Source organism: Macaca thibetana, chromosome 1 (assembly GCF_024542745.1).
Source record: "Macaca thibetana thibetana isolate TM-01 chromosome 1, ASM2454274v1, whole genome shotgun sequence".
NCBI classification, from domain to species: domain Eukaryota; kingdom Metazoa; phylum Chordata; class Mammalia; order Primates; family Cercopithecidae; genus Macaca; species Macaca thibetana.
The window spans coordinates 42,418,838-42,444,034 of NC_065578.1; the positions used below are offsets into that span (position 1 = coordinate 42,418,838).

At 49.4% G+C, this 25,197-nt stretch overlaps 2 protein-coding genes and 2 long non-coding RNA genes across 7 annotated transcripts in view; 2 read left to right on the forward strand and 2 right to left on the reverse strand.

Moving 5' to 3' along the window:
- Window positions 1–3,236, forward strand: part of CFAP57 (cilia and flagella associated protein 57) — a 76,230-nt gene extending 72,994 nt beyond the window's left edge. For both annotated transcript variants that reach the window (XM_050797613.1, XM_050797627.1), the window contains one exon: window positions 2,855–3,236. In XM_050797613.1, the coding sequence (XP_050653570.1) occupies window positions 2,855–3,069 (215 nt within the window). In that variant the 3' untranslated portion in view covers window positions 3,070–3,236. The remainder of the gene's footprint in view (window positions 1–2,854) is intronic.
- LOC126961250 (uncharacterized) overlaps window positions 1–25,197 on the reverse strand; it is a 95,206-nt gene that overhangs the window by 1,903 nt on the left and 68,106 nt on the right. The window contains exon 6 of the long non-coding RNA XR_007728236.1: window positions 1,110–1,155. This is a non-coding gene — a long non-coding RNA (uncharacterized LOC126961250). The remainder of the gene's footprint in view (window positions 1–1,109; window positions 1,156–25,197) is intronic.
- Window positions 17,154–21,631, forward strand: TMEM125 (transmembrane protein 125). Of its 3 annotated transcripts, XM_050800624.1 has the most exons (5): window positions 17,154–17,401; window positions 17,995–18,107; window positions 18,962–19,096; window positions 19,809–19,964; window positions 20,205–21,631. In XM_050800624.1, exon 5 carries the CDS (start codon window positions 20,347–20,349, stop codon window positions 21,004–21,006), a length of 660 nt encoding a protein of 219 aa, XP_050656581.1. In that variant the 5' UTR covers window positions 17,154–17,401; window positions 17,995–18,107; window positions 18,962–19,096; window positions 19,809–19,964; window positions 20,205–20,346; the 3' UTR covers window positions 21,007–21,631. The 3 variants fall into 3 exon arrangements, with proteins under 3 accessions (XP_050656581.1, XP_050656576.1, XP_050656582.1); XM_050800619.1 differs by lacking the exon at window positions 18,962–19,096 and having other exon boundaries at window positions 17,157–17,401; XM_050800625.1 differs by lacking the exons at window positions 17,154–17,401; window positions 17,995–18,107; window positions 18,962–19,096 and adding an exon at window positions 19,116–19,207.
- On the reverse strand, window positions 22,138–25,150 carry LOC126961270 (uncharacterized). Its single transcript, XR_007728244.1, has 3 exons — window positions 25,037–25,150; window positions 24,157–24,286; window positions 22,138–22,281 (listed from the first exon to the last, which is right to left on the reverse strand). It is a non-coding gene; the product is annotated as an uncharacterized LOC126961270 (long non-coding RNA).

Here is a 25,197-nt window from a genome sequence, read left to right on the forward strand (position 1 = left end):
GGAACTCAGATAAAACAAATACACGTTTCAGGTTTTAATAGCAGAAGGGTCAATTTCTATGTTTATTCAAAAACAACTGTCTATGGGACTATTGAGACAGTTTCATTAGCAATATGGACATATAAAATTTTGCAAATGAAGCCGGCTGTAATCCCAGCACTTTGGGAGGCCAAAGTGGGTGGATCACAAGGTCAGGAGATCGAGACCATCCTGGCTAACATGATGAAACCCTGTCTCTACCAAAAATACAAAAAATTAGCCAGGCATGGTGGCAAGCGCCTGTAGTCCCAGCTACTCGGAAGGCTGAGGCAGGAGAATGGTGTGAACCTGGGAGGTGGAGGTTGCAGTGAGCCGAGATGGTGCCACTGCACTCCAGCCTGGGCAACAGAGCAAGACTCCATCTCAAAAATAAATTTAAAAAAATAAATAAATAAATAAAATTTTAAAAAATAAAAATAAAATTTTGCAAATGAAAACACAAAGCAATTATTAACTTTAGGGAACAGAAATTATTGTATGGAAAAGAGAAATGAATCATTGTACACTACATGGCTCAACTGTGACCAGCAGTTATATTAATCATAATTAAATTCTAACTATTGATCTACTCAAAATTGGGAGGATGAAAGGATGAGAAGTATGCAGGGGCAGGGGAGGGTGCTGAAGGAAAGCTAAATCCTCGTCTTTCAAGAGAGAAGTCAATAGATAATGCCTAAAAATGATAAATCAAAGAAGCAATGTAAGCACATTAATCAAAGAGTGTGGAAGTAGATATCAAAAGAATTAGCTAAAATAATTGAAATTGTTGCCTCTGAGGATTGAGAAATTGAGTGGAATGTAGAACAAGAGATACTGTTATTTGTAATAAGCCTTATAGGGTTATTTGACTACAAGCATATATAACTTTCATAAATAAATTAATAAAATATTAGGAAAACCATGCTTTCCTTCCAGTTTACTGTTGCAGGCACGTTTTTATTTTTCTCCCCTTATGCATATGGGAAAACTGACAAGGATCTCTGTTTCAAAAAGAAGGAAAAAAAAAGAAAGAGTCAAAGCAAAATAGAATGAATTAGGAAACTAAAGATTGACTAGAGGAGAAAACTTACCTTGCATAAGAAGATGGGTGAAAAAGTGTTTGTGTCAATCTTGGCTCTGGATGAAGGAAAGAAAAAACTTGAGACAAGGTCTCTGCATGACAACTTCTAACCAAAAGTCCCTACTCAGACAAGTTTTAGTCTAGAATTTGCATTCAATTTGTGTCTCAAGGCCATCTTAGCTGAAAATTTACCTTAAAAGGACCCCACAGTAGTAGTGTCCTTAGGCCCCAAGCAGAAGCAAATGCAAATTTTCTCTGGAGGAGTACATTTTAAATACAGGCTTCAAAGAATTCCCATAAATAATATTCTGAGGAACATGAGCTCACAATCAAAAGTCACTAAATACTTGAAAAAATAAACCACCAGGAGTGAAAATCAACAAAAAAATCAAACTACAGAATAAAACCAACAAAGACCCACAGCTCGTATGATTATTAAAATAAGAAAATTTCATGTCTGAAAAAATAAAAAAGGAATTTGAAAATAAGACAAAAAAGCAAAAGTCTTCCAAAATTGCATAGGCAGATTTGAAAAGGAACCAAATAATACTTCTAGAAATGAAAACTATTATAATTAGAAGCTCAATGGACAGATTGAACAGTAGATTAGACACATCTGAAGGGGGAATTTGTGAGCTAAAAGAATAAATTGCCCAGATTGCAGCCCAGAGAGATAAAGATATAGTAAAAGACAAAGAGGAGAGAGTGGGATAAAGCAATGTATGTCTAATTGAAGTTTGAGAAAGGAAGAATGAGGAGAGGCAACATTACAATAAGGCACAGCCGAGAGTTTTTCCAGAATTGATGAAAGATGCCTATCATCAAATCCAGGAAGCCCAGTGGATCCCAAGCAGGGCGCATAGGACAGGAGGACAAGGCAACTAGAACACTGAGGGCGCTGTTGGGAAGATGGAGGAAGAAACTCACTGGGGTCTAGCTGGCCAGAAAAGGGAGTAAATCTAAAAAGAGCCCATTTGGTAGGCAAGAAATTGAGTTGTCCAGGAAGAGGGGGGTCTCAGTTTAGTCCAGGATCATGTGTGACATGCATAGAGCAGTTACAGCAGTTGTGGTCAGAAAACAGAGAACAGTGCTAGAGTGAAAGACCTAAAGCATGGCATCCAGGTGACAAGGGAGGGGAAGCCACAGGAGTGGGTGCTGGCATGGCGTGGAGGCCAAGGTCACTAACGCTGCAAGTTCAGCCTTGTGGGGCAGCGGTGAGCCGTGGACCCTGGTGGACACTGCCATTGCCCAGGATGATGCCAGCACCTCAGACAGGGAGGATGACTCGGGGAGAAAGTCTTCAAGGAACAGGATACGAGTGGACACACCTGGAGAGGCAGGAAGGGGTCTGTCTCCAGGAGCAGGGGTTTTGCACAAGGAGAAAGACTGGCAGTTCAGAAGCCAACATAGGTCAGCAGAAGAGTGCCATCTTGCCTAGGATGTGGAGAATGGGAGAAGGGGTGGCCTCCGTGGGTGGGGGCCTCTGTGCAGGCAGATCTGGGGGCTTAGGAGAGGGGTTGGGCTGGGGTGGTTCTCAGTATTCACCTCATCACTCTAAAGTATGCTGCTTCACTTCTCCATCTCTCTGCGAGACGGCAAAATGGCTTGTCTCTGTACCTCTGGCATCTGGGATTGAGTGTCGGCTCCACAGTAGGTGCCCAATAAATGTTTGAGGAAGCAGGGAGGGAGGAGGGGAGGATCGGCTCTGCAGCAGTGCAATGGACAGGTCCACATGAGTCCTGCTGTCCCTCACAGAACCCAGCAGGGACATGCTCAGCACGGCTCCCACCGCAAGGTTGAACGAGCAAGAAGAAACTGGGAGGATCATCGAAATGCAGCGCCTAGAAATCCAGCGCCTCAGAGACCAGATCCAAGAGCAAGAGCAGATCACAGGGTTCCACACCCTTGCTGGAGTTCGGCTTCCTTCCCTCTCCAACTCTGAGGTAGACTTAGAGGTGAAGACCAACTGACCCCCTCTGGTGAGCCATCTCCAGCCACAACCAGAAGAAACACAGCGTGTCTGTCCCCAGGCCAGATTTGCGGTTGGAGTCTGTATGGTCCCTGCAGCACTGACCCCAGCAACCTCTTTCTCTTGCCCTGGGGAATCTGGGACACAGAATAAAGATGTTTGCCCACACCTTGTCTAACTTCTGCTTAGCTGGGAGGCCAAGGCCAGGAGAGGGAAAGAAGGGAGGCTGAGGACTGGGCGCTCCAGCTCATCTGAAGCCACCTATGCTTGTCCCTGTCTGGGCACAGGACTGCCTGGCACTGAGAGATCACACTGGACTTGGGGCTGGCTTTCCTGCCACCCTTTCTTCCGGGCCTTGCGGATGGGGCTGCCTGCTGCTCCTCGCCTGGCCTCTCCTCTGCCAGCTCAGTAAGGACCAAAGCCTGCTCATTCCTGTCTCCTTCATGAAATGCAGCGAGGCTTTCTAAGGACTGTTTTTTTTGAGACAGAGTCTCACTCTGTCACCCAGGCTGGAGTGCGGTGGCGCAATCTCGGCTCACTGCAAGCTCCGCCTTCCAGGTTCATGCCATTCTCCTGCCTTAGCCTCCTGAGTAGCTGGGACTACAGTTGCCCACCACCACACTTGGCTAATTTTTTGTATTTTTATTGGAGACAGTGTTTCACCGTGTTAGCCAGGATGATCTCCATCTCCTGACCTCGTGATCCACTGGGGATTACAGGTGTGAGCCACCGTGCCTGGCCGGATTTTTTTTTTTTTTTTTTTTTTTTTTTTTTGAGATGGAATCTCGCTGTGTCGCCCAGGCTGGAGTGCAGTGGCACGATCTTGGCTCACTGCAACCTCTGCCTCCCGAGTTCAAGTGATTCCCCTGCCTCAGCCTCCTGAGTAGCTGGGACTACAGGCGTGTGCCACCACACTCAGCTAATTTTTGTATTTTTAGTAGAGACAGGGTTTCACCATGTTGGTTAGATTAGTCTCGAACTCCTGACCTCAAGTGATCCACCTGCCTTGGCCTCCCAAAGTGCTGGCATTACAGGTGTAAGCCACTGTGCCTGGCCTCTGAGGGTTTTTTTTTTTTTTTTAATCTGTGTAAAGAAGAAGGAAAAGATGACGGTAAAATAGCAGACATGGAAGTGTTGCAAGAATTCCCCAAAGTCTTACATTATCTGCTGACCCTGTTCTTGGAACTCTTAAGTAGAGCCCTGCCCTCATTTCCTGTGCCTCCATGTCATTCTAGACTTGCTGTCTTTGTTCTGCAGGGTCCTGTGCTGCTCCTCCATTTCTGGGGTGGGAGGGATGCACTTCCCCTTTGGTTATTCCTCTCAGGCCCCATCCTGGGAGACCCAGCCACACACAGGTACCAGGAGAGATAGTTCTTTATGCATTAAAGAGCAAAAGAATATAATCCAATGTCCCTCTCTTCTCCCACCTGCAGAGACCAGACGCCCCTCTAATACCCAGATAAGAAATGTTTAAGCCCACAGTCCCTGCTGGTCCCTGCTGGTCACCTCTGGCTGTCTTAAACCTGGCATTGTCCCATCTTTCCGTAATCACTTTACTGAAACTCTCAGCACTGCTCATGGATTGACTTTCACAGAGAGCTGAGGCTTGGCAGTCACATTTGGCAAGGTCTCCCAAAGGCTGGGGTAGCAGAAGGAGCATGCAGGCAAAGGCCATGAGCAAAGGGCTCCACAGGGTCTGCAGGAGACTCTCTCTGCTGAGGAACAACCCCCACCCAGCCTGCACCCTGTCACAGCAGCCAGCTCATTCCCCCATGCTGTCATGTTCTTCACATGTCCTCGCCCTACGGGGAAGCCAGATCCAGAGAGCAGGGAAGGATCCAGGCACCCCCAGAGAACTTCAGCTGCAAAGATGACAGCCCATTGCATTATTATGATGGATAGGTGGGATCTTCCAGGACCCAAACTCCTCCACTTCAAACTGGCATGTTGGCTTCACCTTGGCAGAAGAAACGGACTTGAAATGAGACTGGGGATGAGGGGCCGGCAGGGGCAGATTGTGCAGGACCTTAAAGGCACACAGAAGCTATGGGCCACCCAGAAGCCAATGCTAAGCCGCTGGGAGTCAGTGCCGCTGCTCACCAAGCTCTTGCCACATTGGCGTCCTTTCAGTTCCTACAAGAGGCCAAGGTTTTTCCTGCCTTCAGCTCTTTCCACACAGTTTCTTCTGCCTGAAACGCTCTTGCCCCACACCTCACTTTGTGAACTTCTATTTATCCTTTAGATCTCAGCTTAAATGTCACTTCCTCAGAAAGGCAGTCCTTGACTCTCTCCCACCTAAACTGCACGCACCGCATCGTTTTTCTTCATAATCCTCACTGTAACGTGTGTTTAGTTGCTTAATATCTGTCTGTCCCGCTAGGAGAGTTCTACAGGGTAAGGGATGCAGTAGTGGATGCAGGGGATGTCGTGGTTGCCCAGGTGAAACAGGACAGTAGCTTGGACCAGGATGATGGCAGTGGGGAGGAAGAGATGTGAACTCTTTGGACTTAAGGACTGGTGAGAGTTAGCCAAACCAAGGGGCAAGGAGCACGGGCCTGGGAAAAAGAAAAATGCACTAGAAACTGGAGCTTTTCTGAAGACCAGAAGGAAATTCTTAATGGCTGACATATCAATATTCAAGCGATAGATTTTTCAGCTGCAAAATGTCTTCGAATCGAGATGTCACATTTCAAGTACAAGATGGACCTCGGTCCGCAGACAAGGAAATCAAAACCAAAGAGGAGTAAAGTGACTGGCACTTAGTCACACAGGCAGGGGTGGGGTTGCATCCCAGTCAGCCCAGTGACTCCAGAGGTACTCTTCTTATGCACTGCACTGGAGAGATGCCCAAACAAAACACTGTAGATCAAGTGAAGGTTACAGGAACTTGAAACCCTGAGAGTCTAAATCAGAAGTTAAAGGAGTGGAAACTCCCAGGCTAAGCTAATCTAAGCCTAATGTAAACCTGGCTGCTGTCCAGCTGGTGAGGAGGAAGTATGGGCCGAGGGAGGGCCCCACCCTAGCAGAACCTGGCACCTTGGCCAGCAGGTCAACAAGGTGTTTTCTTGGCTGCATAGAGGTGCACACAGCTTCTTGTTAGTAAATGTAGGGCCAGAGGTTCCATCTTGCTTATGTCTCCATGTTCTGTCTTCAGTGCTTGCTCCTAATCCACCCATCTGGAGACATTGGTTCTCTAGCGTCCAAGACCTCCCTCTACTTTGTCTATCCAGACTCCATGGAGAAACCGAAGGCACTCACCCCATTGGTGCCCCTTTTCCTTCATGAGTTTCTTCATCCAGTTGACTGCTTCGGCCCCCTCAGGGCTGGAGCAGACCTAGCAGTCACCTCCTCCTGTAAGCAGCCTTAGGGCCCCTGCTGGGCACTCAAGTGACTAGGCCTTGGCACACAGACTCCACTCTTGCTCTCCCGGTTGCAGTCCATCATTGAGCTCTAGATAGTCACTCAATTCTGATGTGATGGCTGGTGCCTTTGGGGAGTGCTGTGCCACTTTTGTGTAGTAACCTCCAGAATTCCTCACTGGGCCCCTCACCTTCTTCTAGAGTTTTGGCATCAGCTGTGGCCAGGCAGTGTGAGCTACTGGGGGGGGGGGAGGGGGGGGGGGGGGGGGGGGGGGGGGTGAGCGGGGGGGGGGGGGGGGGGGGGGGGGGGGGGGGGGGGGGGGTGGGGGGGGGGGGGGGGGGGGGGGGGGGGGGGGGGGGGGGGGGGGGGGGGGGGGGGGGGGGGGGGGGGGGGGGGGGGGTGTGGGGGGGGGGGGGGGGGGGGGGGGGGGGTGGGGGGTGGGTGTGGGGGGGGGGGGGGGGGGGGGGGGGGGGGGGGGGGGGGGGGGGGGGGGGGGGGGGGGGGGGGGGGGGGGGGGGGGGGGGGGGGGGGGGGGGTCTAGCTGAGACTTCCCCGGTATCCTGTTATCTCAACACTGAAAAGCCTGACCTACAGGAGATTCTAGCATCACTGTCCTGCTTCTTATACAAAATATGGCCAGCCATTGCTGTTCCCAGGAAGTACCTGAAGGCCTGGGAACATCTGTGTGCCCAGGTAGGATCCCCTTATAATCACTCCTCTGGATTCGGAGTGAGAAGTGAAAGGGAAGGCATCTTAGGGCCAGGAATGGGAGTTCACTCTTTCTGAACTCCATTGGGGTGAGCTCTCCTAGACCACTGGAGGTTCAAGGGCCTACTTAGGCTTCAAGCATGTCTAAGATGTGCCCAGACTGCCCTAAGCTGAGGTAGGCTGGGGAGCAGATTTCCAAAGAAATAAGCCTGCTCTGTGCACCTGGAAGCAGGAGGGACTAGCATTACTAATCACCTACTATGACCAGTAGCATACAAGAATTTATATATATTGCTCATCTACTATGTAGATTTATATTTATTGCTCATCTATGGGATTTGGCAGGGGCTACAAATAGGAATTAGTGCCAAACACCTACTGCATGTATTAACATATTAAATGTATTATAAGTGGAACTATGAGAATGTTAGGGAAACACCCGAGGTTTGGTCCAGGTCCTGCTGCTCACCACACAGAAAGCCAATCACTGAGAGGACAAGTATTGCCAATGAAGAAAGCTTTAATCAGGTGCTGCAGCCAAGGAGATGAGAGCTCAGCCTCAAATCCATCTCCCTGACTAAAACTAGGGGTTTATATACCAGGGAAGAAATGTAACAATGTGTAAGAAAACAAGGACTATGGAGGGGCAAGGAGGCATCTGGTGCAGTGATCTGGTGAGTTTCAGTTCTCTGATACTTTTTTTGAAGGTCCTTTCCTGAGGAAGGAATTCAGATAAAACTAATACAAGTTTCAAGCTTTAACAGCAGAAGGATCAATTTCTATGTTCCTCCAAAAGAACAGTCTTTGGGAGTCTTGGGCCAGTTTCAGTGCTCCCTTTCTATTTATCAGTTACTCAATCATGAGGAATCTGGCTGTCAATGTTTCTGGCTGCTTCATGCTGAGGAGGGGTGTCGTAGGCAGCTCCATACCATGAGTGACCATGTGGCCGCTGAGGAATCAAAGGTTAATCTAATACAGAGCTTTCTTCTGAAACAGCCTTTCTTTCTCTAGTCTGCCACTTCCACCAAAGATGAATCACAGCAGGACCAATCTACCTGCAAAATAGGCTTCAGTCTCATATACTTGACCTGATTGCCTACACAAAGTGCAGCAAGAATCATTGACAACATAAGCTCTCCTAAATTGGCTTTGCTGGAACCTATCACAAGGCCATTTCAAAGCACTGGGAAAGTAACCAGTTCCTCCAAGTGTGCCCCATTACAAAAGAAAACAGGTTCTTATTTAATGTATGAAAGCAAACACATTGCCATGAATTAAGAATATTTGGCCAGGCATGGTGGCTCATGCCTGTAATCCCAGCACTTTGGGAGGCTGAGGCAGGCGGATCACAAGGTCAGGAGATCGAGACCATCCTGGCTAACATGGTGAAACCCCGTCTCTACTAAAAATACACAAAATTAGCTGGGCATGGTGGCAGGTAGTCCACCTGTAGTCCCAGCTACTCAGGAGGCTGAGGCAGGAGAATGGCAGGAACTCAGGAGGCAGAGCTTGCAGTGAGCAGAGATCGCGCCACTGCAGTCCAGCCTGGGTGACAGAGCGAGACTCTATCTCAGGGGGAAAAAAAAAAAAAAAGAATATTCACAAATAGTTTCCAAATTCTGGAGAAATTAGGCAGAGAGAGAAACATGTTTCAAATTGTGTTTATAGGAGTATACTCTACTCAATACACTTAAAGTATATTTCAAGGATATAAATAGCTCAAAAGAAAAAAATTCTCCAGACTCTGAAAAACAAAAAGAATCAGCAATATTTCAAACAACAAAAGCCATTAAAAAATTCAGTCCCTTATTAGTTCAGTCCATGCAATCAACTCCTGCTCTGCTTTGTATTGGGATATGAGCACATCAGCCTTTCAATAAGTGCCCTGAAAGTTTTCTCTCTAATCCAATGGCACAATCTCCAAAGTTATCAGAAACCTGCATTCAAGAGTGCAGTGGGGTACCATCTTGGCTCACTGTAACCTCCACCTCCTGGGTTCAAGAGATTCTCGTGTCTCAGCCTCCCAAGTAGCTGGGAGGCATATGACACCACGCCCAGCTAATTTTTGTATTTTTAGTAGAGACAGGGTTTCGCCATGTTGGCCAGTGTGGTCCTGAACTCCTAGCCTCAAGTGATCCTCCACTTCGGTCTCCCAAAGTGCTGAGATTATAGGCATGAGCCACCATGCCTGGTCCCAATTTTCTATTAAAGAGCAGATCAATACTCCAAGAAAACCCTGTTATTCCAACACATGGGCCCAGAACTGGCCTTGCATCACTGTCCTGAGGATTTGACTGGTATCAATGCTCAAAATTTATCAGGTTGGTGCCTTCTTGAGGCTCAAGAATCAAAGCCCTGTAAATTAACAACACAAGCATTAGTTACTAGGATATTTATACTAAAGAAAGTCCTATCGTTTTCTCTAACATGTTACAAATAAAAACACTGTGATTTAGTGTTTAGGAATAACTGCCTGCAGTATTTCAAACCAGTGTATTAAAATAGGTTACTCATTGCATATGTCTAATTGCTAGTATTCTAGTGACAGAACTGTGACCCAAAGCATCAAAAATGTGATAAGCCCTATGCCAAACTTACCAAACTAAGACAACTTTTTCCTCCATCATCGAAATATGGTAAATGCAAGTATCAGTTTTGTAAATTCAATACGAGAAATAATCTTTCACTTAAATACTGAGAGGTGAAGCTGGCTGGGCTTCTGGATCAGGTGGGGATTTGGAGAACCTTTCTGTCTAGCTAAAGGATTGTAAACACACCAGTGAGTGCTCTGTGTCTAGCTAAAGGTTTGTAAACGCACCAACCAGCCCTCTGTAAAAACACACCAATGAGTGCTCTGTGTCTAGCTAAAGGTTTGTAAACGCACCAATCAGCACTCTGTAAAAATGGCCCAATCAGTGCTCTGTAAAATGGACCAATCATCAGGACATGGGTGGGGCCAAATAAGGGAATAAACGCCGGCCATCCGCACAGCCAGTGGCAATCTGCTTGGGTCCCATTCCAGGCTGTGGGAGCTTTGTTCTTTCACTCTTCGCAATAAATCTTGCTGCTGCTCACTCTGGGTCCGCACTGCCTTTAAGAGCTGTAGCACTCACTGCGAAGCTCTGTGGCTTCACTTCTGAAGTCAGCGAGACCATGACTCCACCGGGAGGAACGAACAACTCCATACACGCCACCTTTAAGAGCTGTAACACTCACTGCAAAGGTCTGCAGCTTCACTCCTGAAGTCAGGCGAGACCACGAACCCACCAGAAGGAAGAAACTCTGGACACATCTGAACATCGGAAGGAACAAACTCTGGACACACCATCTTTAAGAACTGTAACACTCACTGCGAGGGTCCGCGGCTTCATTGTTGAAGTCAGCGAGACCAAGAACCCACCGGAAGGAACCAATTCCGGACACAATACTATACAACAAAACAAGGACAAAGTAAGAACAAGTACAAAACAATTTCTTTTCAGCTATTTTAAAAGCACATCATCACACTTCCAAGACTGGTTTCTAGACACAGTACTGACAACTGATTAGGTAACTTTTACTGCCAAAATCTTCAAACCAGTGCAACACTTGCACATATTTTGTTTTCAAGTTATACACATGAAGGTCAATCAGTGATAAACTACTTCAGATTTTTAAAAATCACTAGAAAATATCACCTTTTTTATTACTACTTAATCCAAGTGAATGTCACTTTAAATTCATTTGAGAGAAATTCTAATCAATATAATTTCCTTAAGGACAAGGCTAATCTTTCCTGAACATTAAAACTTTGTATCCATATCACAGTTTTTCTTCATTAAAGGAACCAATCTGAAACCAACCCAAACTATTGATTCAGTTGACTCACCCTGGAAACAAACACCACTTAAAACAGTTCCACTCTCATCCACTTCTCCAAACAACAAAATATATAATGTACTATTTCTGTTCAGAACTTAAAAAAATAAGTCTTTTTACAACATGACTGGGTTTTCCATCCAGGCCCAGATTTTTTTCTTCTTGTTTTTTCTTTAAATAACCAGACATTTTACTCCAAGATAAAAAATTTCACCACACAAGATCCTTTCTCATACAAAATTATTATCTTTTCTTTACAATCTTCTTTGCCAAAATTACATCTTCACATCCATGACTTTCTTCACACCTCTCTCCCTTACTTACTGGTTCCTTACTACTTTGTTTCATAATCATTTTCAAGTCCATAATTTGAATTAATTTTACTTTTAAATAACTTCTGAATTAGATATAATTATTCTTTTTCTCACTAATAGCACATTTGTGGCACATTTTATAGGCATAATTATATATTAACTCTAATTCTTATCCTTGGTAACCTTAAGTTTTAGTGAAACCCTAGGAAACAATAAATCCTGAACTATCAGATGTGAGCATTTTATAGCTGAGAACAGTTTCACAGTTTCTAGAAACATATTTCCCCGTATCATAACCCTTTCTTAACTGGAAATGATGCAGACGTTAATGAGCATCAAAATAATTTTAAGATTTAAAATTACACAAAAAGTTTACCTAAAACATGCCATTTACATGTACTCAATTCTTTCATTTTTAACAGTTTATCTAGATTATTTCTGAAAACAGTTATTAGACACCATCATTTAAAGTTGGTTATTTCCTTGTTAACCAGTTTTTTTCTTTTTTCTTTTTCTTTTTTTTTTTTTTTTGTTTGTTTGTTTGTTTGAGACAGTGTCTCACCTTATCACCCAGGCTGGAGTGCAGTGGTGCAGTCTCAACTCACTGCAACCTCTGCCTCCTGGGTTTAAGCAATTCTCCTGCCTCAGCTTCCCAAGTAGCTGGGATTACAGGTGTGCACCAGCGTACCCAGCTAATTTGTATTTTTAGTAGAGATGGGGTTTCACCACGTTGGCCAGGCTGGTCTCAAACTCCTGACCTCAAGTGATCTGCCTGCTTGGGCCTCCCAAAGTGCTGGGATTACAGGCATAAGCCACCACACCCGGCCTAACCAGTTTTTTCATAGCCAGTGAACTTCAGGTGCTCTCTTTAGAGCCTCCAAGTTAAGGGCCAAGCACGGTGACAAATATAAAATCCAGACAGAAATGTATGCTGACAATTCTGAAGACATTTATATTTTCATTCTACCAATAATTTTAAAACCAGTTTGTTTAGTAAAGATTTACTTAAGTCATGTGAATTTGAAAACTGCTTCAACCGGGTGCGGTGGCTCACGCCTGTAATCCCAGCACTTTGGGAGGCCGAGACAGGAGGATCACAAAGTCAGGAGATCCAGACCATCCTGGCTAACATGGTGAAACCCCGTCTGTACTAAAAATACAAAAAATTAGCCAGGCGTGGTGGCGGGCGCCTGTAGTCCCAGCTACTCAGGAGGCTGAGGCAGGAGAATGGCGTGAACCCGGGAGGTGGAGCTTGCAGTGAGCCGAGATCACGTCACTGCACTCCAGCCTGGGCAACACAGCGAGACTCCATCTCAAAAAAAAAAAGAAAAGAAAAGAAAATTGCTTAGACTTATTTACTTAATTTATGAGCGCTCTTATAAGCCAACACAACATACAACAGCAAGTGTACATACAAATAAACACATCTAGGTATGTAGACACATATACAAGTGAAAATCCAATAGCTTTTACCTTGAAACTTCACCCATGCCATAGCAATACAAACTCACCAGCTTTACATGGTTACACTTTGTTTGCCCTGACAGGTAATCCAACAAAGACTATGAGCCAAAATTTTGGGTAAAGCAGTTTTCATGGCAGTTTGATTTTTAAGGGCCAAACCTCCCCAGACTCCAAAGAACACTGGGGCTAAACAGCACCAAAGGAAAACATCGCATATTAACCAGGCCCGACTGAGCTTACAACAGCACCGCAAAAGCCGGGATACATGCAACTCCATCCCACTTTCCCATTCAACAGCCAACTCCAGATTCCAAACAAGATTGGGGCCAAACAGTATTGCAAAAGAATATCAAATTGAATTCTAATTCCTCATGACTGTATCAAACACACACAGTCACCAGAACACTATCCAACTACTGCAGCAACACACAAGCCCCTAGAGCGTCCAAACTGAAACAGTCAGGGTGCTTCCTCTCTCTTCTGTGTTTGGGCTTGATCAACCAGCAAATGGGAATTCCTTAAGGAATTTCCCAAATTGAGAGGAGCTGACCCCGCCATCTGGTACCCAGAAAAGATGCTCACTTGCTGGGACATAACACACAAGTACAAACAAGTCCCCAAGAGTGTCCGTACTGAAACAGTCGCAGCGCTTCCCTCTCAGTCAGTTGGGCTTGTTCCACCTACAAATGGAAATTCCTTTTAAAATTTCCCAAATTGGGAGGAGCAGATCCTGCTGTCTGGACCCACAAAGGACACTCACCTATCTGGGTGCCTAGCTAGAGTCTGAGGCTCTATCTAATCAACTGTAGCTGCAGTGGTGGGTCACAAAACATAATCTGGTCGTTGGGATTCTTCCTTGCAGTGAGGATGGTCATGGTGAATGGGACCAATACTCCAAAAGATGTCTATTTCGGGGAACTATCACTCACTAAGAAGGGAGTGGGTGCCTGGAGACACTGGAAGCCTGTAGGTGCTATGCCTTACACCCATTGTCCCCTGAGACCGCCCTCAGGATGGCAAGAACAGTGCCTCTCCACTCACCACAGTATCTCCAGCACCTGCACAACACCTGGGCCACAGGAAGGATATGATCAATGGATGCTGAATGGATTCATTCTTTTTTTTCTTTTTTTGAGAAGGAGTCTTGCTCTGTTGCCCAGGCTGGAGTACAGTGGTGCAATCTCGGCTCACTGCAACCTCTATCTCCTGGGTTCAAGCAATTACCTGCCTCCGCCTCCCAAGTAGCTGGGACTACAGGCGCCTGCCACCACACCTAGCAAATTTTTTGCGTTTTTAGTAGAGACGGGGTTTCACCATGTTGCCCAGGCTGGTCTTGAACTCCTGACCTCAAGTTATCTGCCCACCTCAGCCTCCCAAAGTGCTGGGTTATAGGTGCCAGCCACCGTGCCCAGACGAATTATATTATTTAATCCCCCTACAACTATATAAAGTAAGTTATGTCATCTCCGTCTTACAAATGAATGAGACACATGGAGATTAAGCAGTTTTTCTCCGGTTACACAGCTAGAGCTGGAGCTTGAACCTTCAAGATCAATCTAGCTCCAAACCCAGTGTTCTTTCCACTATTCATTCATTCATTCAACAAATGTTTATTGAGCACCTACTCTATGCCAGTCCTGTTCCAGGAGGTAGGGATAGGACAGTAAACAGACACAAATCCTTTCCTTCAGGAAGCTTACTATCTAGGAGACAAAACTCCCATTTAATAAGAAAGATATATAGCATGTCAGAGTGATCATGCTAAGGAGAAACATAAGGAAATAAAAGACATAAGGACAGGGGATAGGAAGTACTGGGGAGGTTGCAATTTGAGACAAGGTGACCAAGAGGTCTCCCTGAGAAGATGCCATTTGAGAACATTCCTGAAGGAGGGAGGGAGGGAGTCATGTGGATCGGAAGCATTCCAGGCAGATGGAGCTGCTGTTGCAGAGGCTCTGAGGCAATAGGAATGAAGCCAGAGAGGGCCTTAAGGCGGCGGGAGGACTCTGCTCCTCTGAGGGAGGTGGGCCGCTGGAAGGACTCTGCACCTCCTAACTGGATCACTGGGGCCACTGAGTTAAGAACAGCCTGTGGTGGGAACATGGCAGAAGCTGGGAGACAGCCCCGCAGCCTCTGCGTTCTCCCCCAAGTACTCCCATTCGCCACCTTCTTGTGAATCTGCGGGTGGTTCGTCCGCACCTTCCGCTCTGTGCCCACAGCTGCCTCCTCCTGCTGACCTTCACCGTCACCAGTCTGAATTACCCCAACAACCTCTGTTTTGGGGACAGAGTTCAACAGCCCTGTGAGAAGCCTGCCTTTCCACTTGACTCCAAGTTACTTGATAAGACCCAGAACTAGAATAGAGCCTTGCCCAATCAATGTTTAAACCAACAAAGCTTTTAGGCTTTGTTTCTCCCATCCAAAAAGTTCCCTTCAAACCCCCAAGGGAAAGGGAAAAAGAAGGAAAATTTCATGGGTCCCCTGCTGCAGCTCTGCCTGGAACAGCTGGCCCATGGGTCTGGCTGGGACTGGACCCTCCTGGGGACCAGGGTGGGTAAATAAATGTCAGATGTGTACAAGAGGAATCTGCAGCCAGCAAGCCCTGTTGGGCCTCTGGCTCCCCTGCTCCTCTGAGTCAAGCCCCTTTATTATAAAGGGGATACCTTTATAATCCTTTGCAAAGTGACAGGATGAACACCTGCAATGCCACACCACTGTTTCCCCACCCATTCTGCCCAACCATCCTCCTGATCCAGCCTGCCCTGACCTTTCTCTGAGGGGAAGGACATCTAGAGCCATGCCATCCAGTAAGGACACAGCCACATGACAGATGTGGTGCCTGGGCATTTGCAATGTGGCTGGGATAAATGAGATGCACTGTAAGTGTAAAATAATACCCACCAGATTTTCAAGACTTTTTTCACGCCTGTAATCTCAGCACTTTGGGAAGCCGAGGCAGGAGGATCGCTTGAACCCAGGAGTTTGAGAACAGCCTGGACAACACAGCGAGACCCCCATCTCTATTTTTAAAAATAAAAATAAAATACCTTGTACAAAATAAAACTGTAAAATAGCTCATCAATAACATATATTAAAATGTGTTTTGCAATTAAAATATATTAATTTCAATGTATTAATCGTATGGGTTTCTTTTTCATTTTTGAATGCAGCTATTAGAAATGTTTAAATTATATCTGTGGCTCACACTATATTTCTTTTTTCTCCGCCCACCCCACCGAGATGGAGTCTTGCTCTGTCACCCAGGTTGGAGTGCAGTGTCGCAATCTCACCCCACTGCAACCTCTGCCTCCTGGGTTCAAGCGATTCTCCTGCCTCAGCCTCCTGAGTAGCTGGGACTACAGGCACCCACCACCATGCCTGGCTAATTTTTGTGTTTTTAGCAGAGACAGGGTTTCACCATGTTGGCCAGGCTGGTCTTGAACTCCTGACCTCGTGATCCACCCACCTCAGCCTACCAAAGTGCTGGGATTACAGGAGTGAGCCACCGTGCCCGGCAGCTCAGGCTATATTTCTAGTGGACAGGGCTGTTCTAGAATTATGACTGGCCTCCAGTCACCTCCACGGAACAAAGCAAAGAGATGGCAAAAGCAGGCTAAGTACAATTATTTTGTGAACTGATAATGACAAGACAAGTGTGATCTTGTTTTTCTTTTCTAGTTCACACACATGAGGAGGAGACAGCAAGAGATGTCACAGGGGCTGGTCCAGGAGATGACGGACAGCCTATACCAGCTCCAGCCAGCCTGCCTTTCACCAGTCCGGAGGGTGGTGTGTGTGTGTGTGGTGCCAGATTTGCCTATTAGAAGCTCCGACCGTGTCCCTGTTAAACTTCAGAACCCTTCATGGGCCCCTTACACGGTCCAAGTGCCTCACTATGGGCCTTCAAGACCCTGAACCACCTGAGCCAAACTTGTCTTTCCAGCTTCATCTCACATGCTTCCTGCTCAAAACCCCCACAGCTGTCAGTGCACGCTATCGTTTAGTCTGCTAATCAATTATTCAACAAATATGTGTTGATTATTTCCTACATACTAGCTACTGAGGTCATGATGATTAGTAAAAGACACACTGTCCCTGTACTTGCTGGGGACCACACATCTAGCAGAGGATGACAGGTAAATGCATAATAGGCAGTTAAGCACATTGCAGTAAGAGTAGTAGTTGGGGAAGAACAGGGACCATGGGTGCACGCAAGAGGCACCTAAACCAGCCTGCAAATCAGGGAGGGCTTCCTGGAGGAGGTGGCATCTCAGTTGAAGAATGCAAGTCGCTCAGACTGAGGCTGGGGAGTGGCGAATATCCCAGGCAAGAGAGAACTCTTGAGTTCAAAAACTAGAAGGGCAGAGAGGAGGGCAGGGTGCCAGTGGCAAATGACTGACCTGGTGCATGTGGCAGAGGCTTTATGAGCCTTGTGAAGGAGTGTGGAGTTTATTCTGAAGTGTTTATTCTGGGAGCTCCTGTCTCCCGCCTGAAAGGCCTTCACCCCTCCTCCCTGTTCACTCAAATCCTGCTTCCCCAGTAGGATCCAGTCTGTGGGGCAAGCCAGGCGTTGGAGGGAGAATGAGCGAAGGGCTTTTGGAGGCTCCAGCCTAGGGCCAAGGAATGGAGGTACTGGGGCTGTGTTTGCGGTCTGCTGGTGTTGGAATTTGGGGCTAAAGCTGGGTTTGAGGTTGGCGTTGGGTTTGGGGGCTGGATTCAGGAACAGGAGTCGAGGTTCGGGCTGAGCATGAGGTTGGGATCTAGGACCTTAGTCCAGAATTTGAGTTGGAGTTAGGAGTTGGGAGCTGAGATTTCTAGCCAGACTTGAGGTTGGATTTGGAGTTGGAACTGGAATTGAATTTGGAAATGGGGCTGGGAGTTGGGGCTGAGATGTGCGGCAGGAGCTGGGGCAGGGGTGGAAGCTGGGGGTTCTAGCTAGGGTTTGCAGCTGCAGCTGGAGTTAGGGGGTGGTTTTGAAGCTGGAGCTAAAGTTAAATCGGGTCGGAGCTGGGGAATGGGTTGGCGCCCAGACTCTGGGGCCGATAGACAACATTCCTCCTGCTGCCCAGGTCGGCGAATTGCGTTCCCAGCCCTAACAGCAGCAGACAGAAGCCCCTCCCTTCCCAGGAATGCCTCTGCCCAGCAGAAGGAGCAGTGCCACGTCAGCCAATCGGCTCAGGCCCTGCCCTGGAAACGACACCTGTTCATCCTCCTCCCCACAGGCTCACCTGAGTGCAGGTTAGGCAGGTGAAGTGTCTCCCCGGAAACCGAGCTAGAGTGCCCCACCTGCTCAGCCCTGCCTTCTCGGATGGGATCCAGCACGTCCAAGCTTCTCGTGAGTTACCCATTGTCCCCCCACACCCCACCACCCCTACGTTCTCCCACTCGCTTTTCCCCTGAGAACCTCCACCCTGCCCCCAGCCTGGCCCCCGCTATCTCAGCACACCTCTGCAAGCACTTTCAGACCAGTGAAGTCACAGCCCAGGGGAATGCTGGGACAGACTCCATGGCCACGCCCACCTCCCCCACTTCCTTGGAGGCATTGGCACCAGCCCCTGCCCACCTGGGGGGTAGGGGTCAGCCTCTGCAGAGGAGTCTCCGGGAGGACAGATACCTTGTCAGGATGTAACCTGTGTACGGCCACATAGTAATATTCCCAGAATGACCCAGGACCTACATCTTCTGCCCTGTCCTGCTTTGGAGGGGTAACATCATTTTCATGTATTCAAAAAGCACGCTTTGAGCATCTATGCAGGCTCTAGGCCCCGTTGGAATTCCGAAACGAAGATGTCAGGTGGCTCATCCCCACCCCTCAAGATAAATGTTATTGTCCTCACTTTTCAGATAAGGAGACTGAGGCTGTAAGAGATGAACCACTCAGGCTTCCTGGCGCCTCCCCTAGACCCCTCTCCTGGGCTCTGCAGGGCTCTGGACTGACGAACCCCCACCCACACGTAGCACAGGCATCAGCCTGCTTGCTTCTGTCTCTGTCTCCTGCTGCAGACTGGGGCTCCATGAGGGCAGGGACCTCATGTGCTTTATTTTTGCCCAGTGTGAGACATGCTGTCCTCTGGAAGACACGTTAAATCAGCAACCACTGTTAGGTGCCTGGCCATGCTCCTACCGGTGGGAAGGACTAGAGCCGGGGTTCAAATCCAGAGCCCTCTTTTTTGCTTTGCTCCACTTTAGAGAAATCGTGGAGGAGGATGGCATGAGGGAATGGCGAGTGTGGAGAAGAGCAAGGGGAGCAGAAAGACCAGTGAGGAGGTGGAGGCGGGAGCTGTGAATACAAGAGCCGGGAACTGGCTAAAGAAGTGTTTAGAGGTGGAGCCCTGGGGACAGGATGTGGATTAGATACTGCAGAGGGAGGAGGAGCTGGCCGAGAGGGCGGTGATGGCATGCCTGAAGTGAGGAACGCAGGAGGAGCAGGTTGGAGTAAGATAACAAGCTTGGGTTGGGACCTGTTGCATCACAGGGACATCAAAGTGACAAGTGACTCAGGAGGGAGATGTAGGTTGGAGAGAGGAATTTGGGAACCGGCAGCTTATAACACCAAACTCATGGCTGTGGGATTGGATGGGATGTTAGGGGAGGGAGGGTGTTAGGGGTCTGGTCCTAACCCACAGAGGAGGAGGAGACACAGCCCTAAAAGAGAAGTATCGGGCCGGGCGCGGTGGCTCAAGCCTGTAATCCCAGCACTTTGGGAGGCCGAGACGGGCGGATCACGAGGTCAGGAGATCGAGACCATCCTAGCTAACATGGTGAAACCCTGTCTCTACTAAAAAAAATACCAAAAAAACTAGCCAGGCGCGGTGGCGGGCGCCTGTAGTCCCAGCTACTCAGGAGGCTGAGGCAGGAGAATGGCGTAAACCCGGGAGGCAGAGCTTGCAGTGAGCTGAGATCCGGCCACTGCACTCCAGCCTGGGCGATAGAGCGAGACTCCATCTCAAAAAAAAAAAAAAAAAAGAGGGAGAAGTATCAAGGTCAGTCAGGTTTCAGAAGGGTTAAGTCATAAGCACCCCCTCCATCCCCACAGCTCCCCCCCAGGAACCAGTGGTGACAGCTGAGGCCATGTGAGTAGGATCCTGAATGAGGCTTTATCTCTGGCTGTTCGTCCCATCGTCCACCGTGGCACCAGCTCCCTCAGCCAGCCGGGATGGGACCAGCGACTGAGAGAGCCAGAGGCAGAGAGGTCAGGGCCTGGGTGAGGGGATTCCCTGGAGGGTTTTGGGGGGGTACTGTATGGGCAGGATACTCTTCTGGCTTCATTGGAGAGCCATTTCCAAGGGACAGTGCTGCAAAGGGGGCTTTCCCAGGGGAGATTCGGGGGGACACCGGGGTGGATTCTCAGGGGTCATCCCCAAGGCTCCCCAGGTGGGACCATGGGGGATAGGTGGGCTGGGAGGGTAAGACTGTGATTCTTCCCCTACAGATGAGGGTGACTATATCCTGGACTGTGAGAGGAATGGGACTCTGGGCCTGTAGCTGCCAAGCAGGTGGCGGGTGCTCCAGGCTGTGATCTGCACCCTCTGACCCCTGACGTTGACCTACCCTGACCCCTGCCTGACCAAGCCATGTCTGAACAGGAGGCTCAAGCCCCAAGGGGCCGGGGGCTGCCCCCAGACATGCTGGCAGAGCAGGTGGAGCTGTGGTGGTCCCAGCAGCCACGGCGCTCGGCGCTCTGCTTTGTCGTGGCAGTGGGCCTCGTGGCAGGCTGTGGCGCGGGCGGCGTGGCACTGCTGTCAACCACCAGCAGCCGCTCAGGTGAATGGCGGCTAGCAACAGGCACTGTGCTCTGTCTGCTGGCTCTGCTGGTTCTGGTGAAACAGCTGATGAGCTCGGCCGTGCAGGACATGAACTGCATCCGCCAGGCCCACCATGTGGCCCTCCTGCGCAGTGGTGGAGGGGCCGATGCCCTCGTGGTGCTGCTCAGTGGCCTCGTGCTGCTGGTGACCGGCCTGACCCTGGCCGGGCTGGCCGCCGCCCCTGCCCCTGCTAGGCCGCTGGCCGCCATGCTGTCTGTGGGCATTGCTCTGGCTGCCTTGGGCTCACTTTTGCTGCTGGGCCTGCTGCTGTATCAAGTGGGCGTGAGCGGACACTGCCCTTCCATCTGTATGCCCACCTCCTCCACCCACAGTGGCCATGGCGGCCATGGCAGCATCTTCAGCATCTCAGGACAGTTGTCTGCTGGCCGGCGTCATGAGACCACATCCAGCATCGCCAGCCTCATCTGATGGAGCCAGAGCCCTTCTTCCCACACCGGCCTCAGTGTCCCCAGAGCTGAGCCAGGGTGTGAGTGCATGTGGACGCTGAGTATACGTGAGTGCGTGTATGCCCCCAGGCTGGGTCAGCTCTTCTGTGGATTGCAGAAGAGTGGTGCAATGTGATGAACAGCCCATGTGTTCCCACACATCCACACCATGGGAAGGTTAATGCGTGCCTCCTTGGAACTGGGTGTTTGTGTCCATGGAACTTCCTGTCTGTATCTCAGGTCAGTAGACGCAGAAACACCTCATGATGAAGACTCTTGAGCCCCATTTCCAAAACCCCTCAAATCCAATCCTGTCCTATAACATCCATCAAAGATTTCCATAGGGGTGACTGGTGTCCACCCAAGACTGCACCAGTGCCTGCTCATTGAGGAGAGTAACTGCTGCCAGGCAGAAAGAATATGGGCTCTGCAATGAGACAGACCTGGCAGGGATTTCCCCGTTGAGCACTAGCAGCTGGAGGAGTTGGGAGTTCGTGGCTATCATGGTTGTGTTCATCGATTGTGGGGATGAAATGTCATTGTGCATGGAAGGCGCGGCTCATGGCTGATGTGCAATAAAATGGCGGCTGCCGTTGTCATTGTCTCCATCTCAGGATCTCACCTCAGAGACCCTTCCTCCCCTACCCCAAGCCCCGCCCCATCCAAAACGAACTCCTCACTCCTATCTCAGCCTCATAAACGGTGCCTTGAGGTTCTCCTCAGTCAGGCCTGTGGTTTCTCCTGTTAGGTAGGGAGAGGACGGACTGGATGCCAGCCTTGGGAAGGTGGTTGGTTTCCAGTCCCAGGGAGAGGTGAGGGACCTGAGTCCTTCGCATTTGCTCACATGCTGGGTCAGGATGAGGCCTTACGTGTTTGGTGTTATTAGCTGGTTTCTCTGGCAACTGCACCTGCCATCGGCTGTGCCTCAGCAGATTCCCTGAGGGCGACTGGGAGGCTACAGCTCCCTACCCCACCTCTGAAACCAGAACATCCCGCGTCTGGGCAGTGGCTGCGCCAGCTGGCCTGCTCTAGGTTCCTGGGCATGGGAGAGGTGTTTCAAACCCCCTAGGGTGGTGAGAGTCACTTCCTGCTTGGAGCCAGCCCTGGGAGGATCCCCCCTCTGTAGCATGCAGTGCCATTTCCTGGGTGATGGAGATCCACGGGAAGCAGCACTTAGGTGTTTCATCACTTCCTGCTTCTCGAGGTGCCGACTGCATGAAGCCCGTGGAAGATGCCCAGAGAGGCAGGGAAATGAGACCTGTCTTCAAAGAGATGTTACAGTACAGAGGCTCTGACAACAAAAAGTTGACTTTCAGCAGGCAACGTCAAGGATGTCTCCTGGAGAAAACACCGGGCTGACAGATGAGGGGAAGAGTGTTGCCAATGGAGGGAGGGAACAGGGTGAACAGACCCAGGAGAGAAAGACAAGGCGTGTCCCAGAACGCCAAGGACAACAGAAATGGCTCCCCTGGGTGCTCCAGGGGTGCCTCATATCCACCATATTCCAAACTGACCCTGCTCCTCTCATCTTGAACAAGCTCCTCTCTCTCACCCAGAAGTGCCATGCTCAGGGGGCATCTAGGTTAGAGACTCGGTGCAGTGCTAGATGGCACCGTCACTGTCTCCTCACCCAAGTCCAGTGACAAATCACCAACTCCTCTGCTTTCCCTCACACAGATTTGTCTGGCAAGCCATATCTTCATGCTCACTGCCCAGAAGGGACCCTCTTCATCCCTGCCTGAGTGGCACATCAGCCTCCTTCTCTCTCCCTGCTTCTGCTCTTTTCTCCTCTTCATTCCCCTTCCCCCGGCCACGCACACGCACATCCCTTGAGCCAGAGTGATCATCCTAAAGCTAAAACGAAAATGTGCCTCAGAGCCTGTCTGTGGCTGCCCACCCCTTCCAGGCTCCCTAACCTGGTTTGGTCCCACTCAGAAAACCCCATGAGCAGCCCTGCTGAGCTATTTCCACCAACTCCCCAGGCCCTCTCATTTGTGCCAGCCTTTACATGTTCTGTGCTCTTTGCCTTCTCGTCCTTCAAGATCCAGTTCTCCAGGGATCTTCCTTGGCCCTTAGACCAGTGAGTTTCCCTCTTTCTATGCCCACAGCACCCTCCATTGTAGACCCATCTGCAATTATTTCTTTTTGTGCCTGTCTCCTTGATCAGGTGAGCTCGTCCTAACCAGACTGGCATTGTGCTCATCTGCTCATATGCTCATCCCTTGCTCCCAGCATAGGCTTGACACAGAGTAGGTCCTTTTTTTTTTTTTTTTTTTTTTTGAGACACAGTCTCCCTCTGTTGCCCAGGCTGGAGTGCAGCGGCAAGATCTTGGCTCACTGCAACCTCTGCCTCCCGGGTTCAAGTGATTCTCCTGCCTCAGCCTCCTGAGTAACTGGGATTACAGGCGTGTGCCAGCACACCTGGCTAATTATTGTATTTTTAGTAGAGACGAGGTTTCACCATGTTGGTCAGGCTGGTCTTGAACTCCTGACCTCATGATCCGCCCACCTCGGCCTCCCCAAATGCTGGGATTATAGGCTTGAGTCACCGCGCCCAGCCGACACAGAGTAGGTTCTTTATTGGGTGGATGAAGGACTCCGGCATGGCCAGATGGCAATGTGCATGCAAGGAGCAAGGAGAGACCCACCTATAACTGGGAGGGGATAGGGAAAGTAGGCCACTGCCCCTGTTGTCCCTGAATCTGTCCCTCCCAAAGCCCCATGCTCTCTACCGCAGTTCTCACTCTTCCTGAGTGCCCAAGAGCAATCGATCGCTATGACCCACTCCTGGCCTGATATGGGAGTACAAAATGTCCTGCTTTCCTGTAATATGGGGAGAAATACCCTTTCCTTTCATCTGAGACAGAGTTAGACTCTTGCAATTCTCACATTATTTCTTTTTTTTTTTTTTTTCTTTGAGATCGAGTCTCCATGAGTCACCCAGGCTGGACTGCAGTGACGTGATCTCTGCTCACTGCAACCTCTGCCTTGCAGGTTCTTGTGCCTCACCCTCCGGGGTAGCTGGGATTACAGACGCATGCCACCTTGACCGGTTATTTACAATATTTCTTTTAAGAAACTAAAGAAAAAGCAGAAGCATAGAGGCTCAGAAAATGGGGAAAGAGGGGGTTACCTGGCATAAGCATCTGACTGAGCAGCTGCTGTGGGCGAGTCCAGCACCAGGCTCTCCCGGGAAGGACGGGAGATGGAGACTAGGGCTCATGGCCCCAGAGGACTGATCCCATAGGGTAATGGACAGCCAGCTATAACAGGAGACAGGTGATGGTACGGGCTACGTGAGGCACGGGCAGGGCAGAAATGTGTCTACCTCCTCAATCACTAACGTAGGCTTCCCACAACCTCTTGCCTTCAGCCTGCTCAAGTCATTTCGCTAAATACTTTCTCCGCCTCCATTGCAACCGGAAGCTCACTGGCATCTCCGTTCTCCCTTTGTAAAGCTGCTTCCTCCTGACTTCACTGCCTTCTCCTGTCCACCCCCTTACCACCTGGTTAAGGTTCTGTCGCCATCATTTCACCTGCTCTTTGACAGACTTGTCAAGTCCTTAGCCCCCTGCCTTTGGGTGCCACCCTCCCAGCCAAACCCCCTCCATGGACAAATCCACCCATCTGCCCTGGATGCACCTGCCCCACTGTGAGTGGCCATTAGAGAAATCTGCACAGCCAGACAGCCTGCTGTCACTGTGAACTCCTCTATCAACTTCTCAGCTGAGGCCAGGCACAGTGGCTCACGCCTGTAATCCCCGCACTTTGGGAAGCTGAGATGGGTGGATTGCTTGAGCCCAGGAGCTCAAAATCAGCCTGGGTAACATGGCAAAAACCCTGTCTCTACTGAAGATACAAAAAAAAAAAAAAAAGTTCTCATCTGAATCTGCACTGCGGTTCCTCAGTGACACTGCCTTTTCCTGGTTGGCTCCTGCTCAAACAGTGACTCTGAAGTTCTCTCCACCCTCTTCACCACCCCCAACCCCAACATCCCCTCCCTCTGCACTCACCTCCCACCCCCAGCACCACTGTCTGCAGAAGACTTAGCCTCCTCCCTTTGTGACAAGGCGAGAGCCCGTGACAGGAGCCCTTCACCATGGCTCCCACCAAATCTATCCTCCCTTACTCCTGCTTGGCCAGTGGCCTTGGCAACCCAGCAGAGGAATTTGGA

Coding starts and splice junctions, on each gene's coding strand:
- TMEM125 (XM_050800624.1), top strand. CDS start 20,347: ATGTCTGAACAGGAGGCTCAAGCCCCAAGGGGCCGGGGGCTGCCCCCA.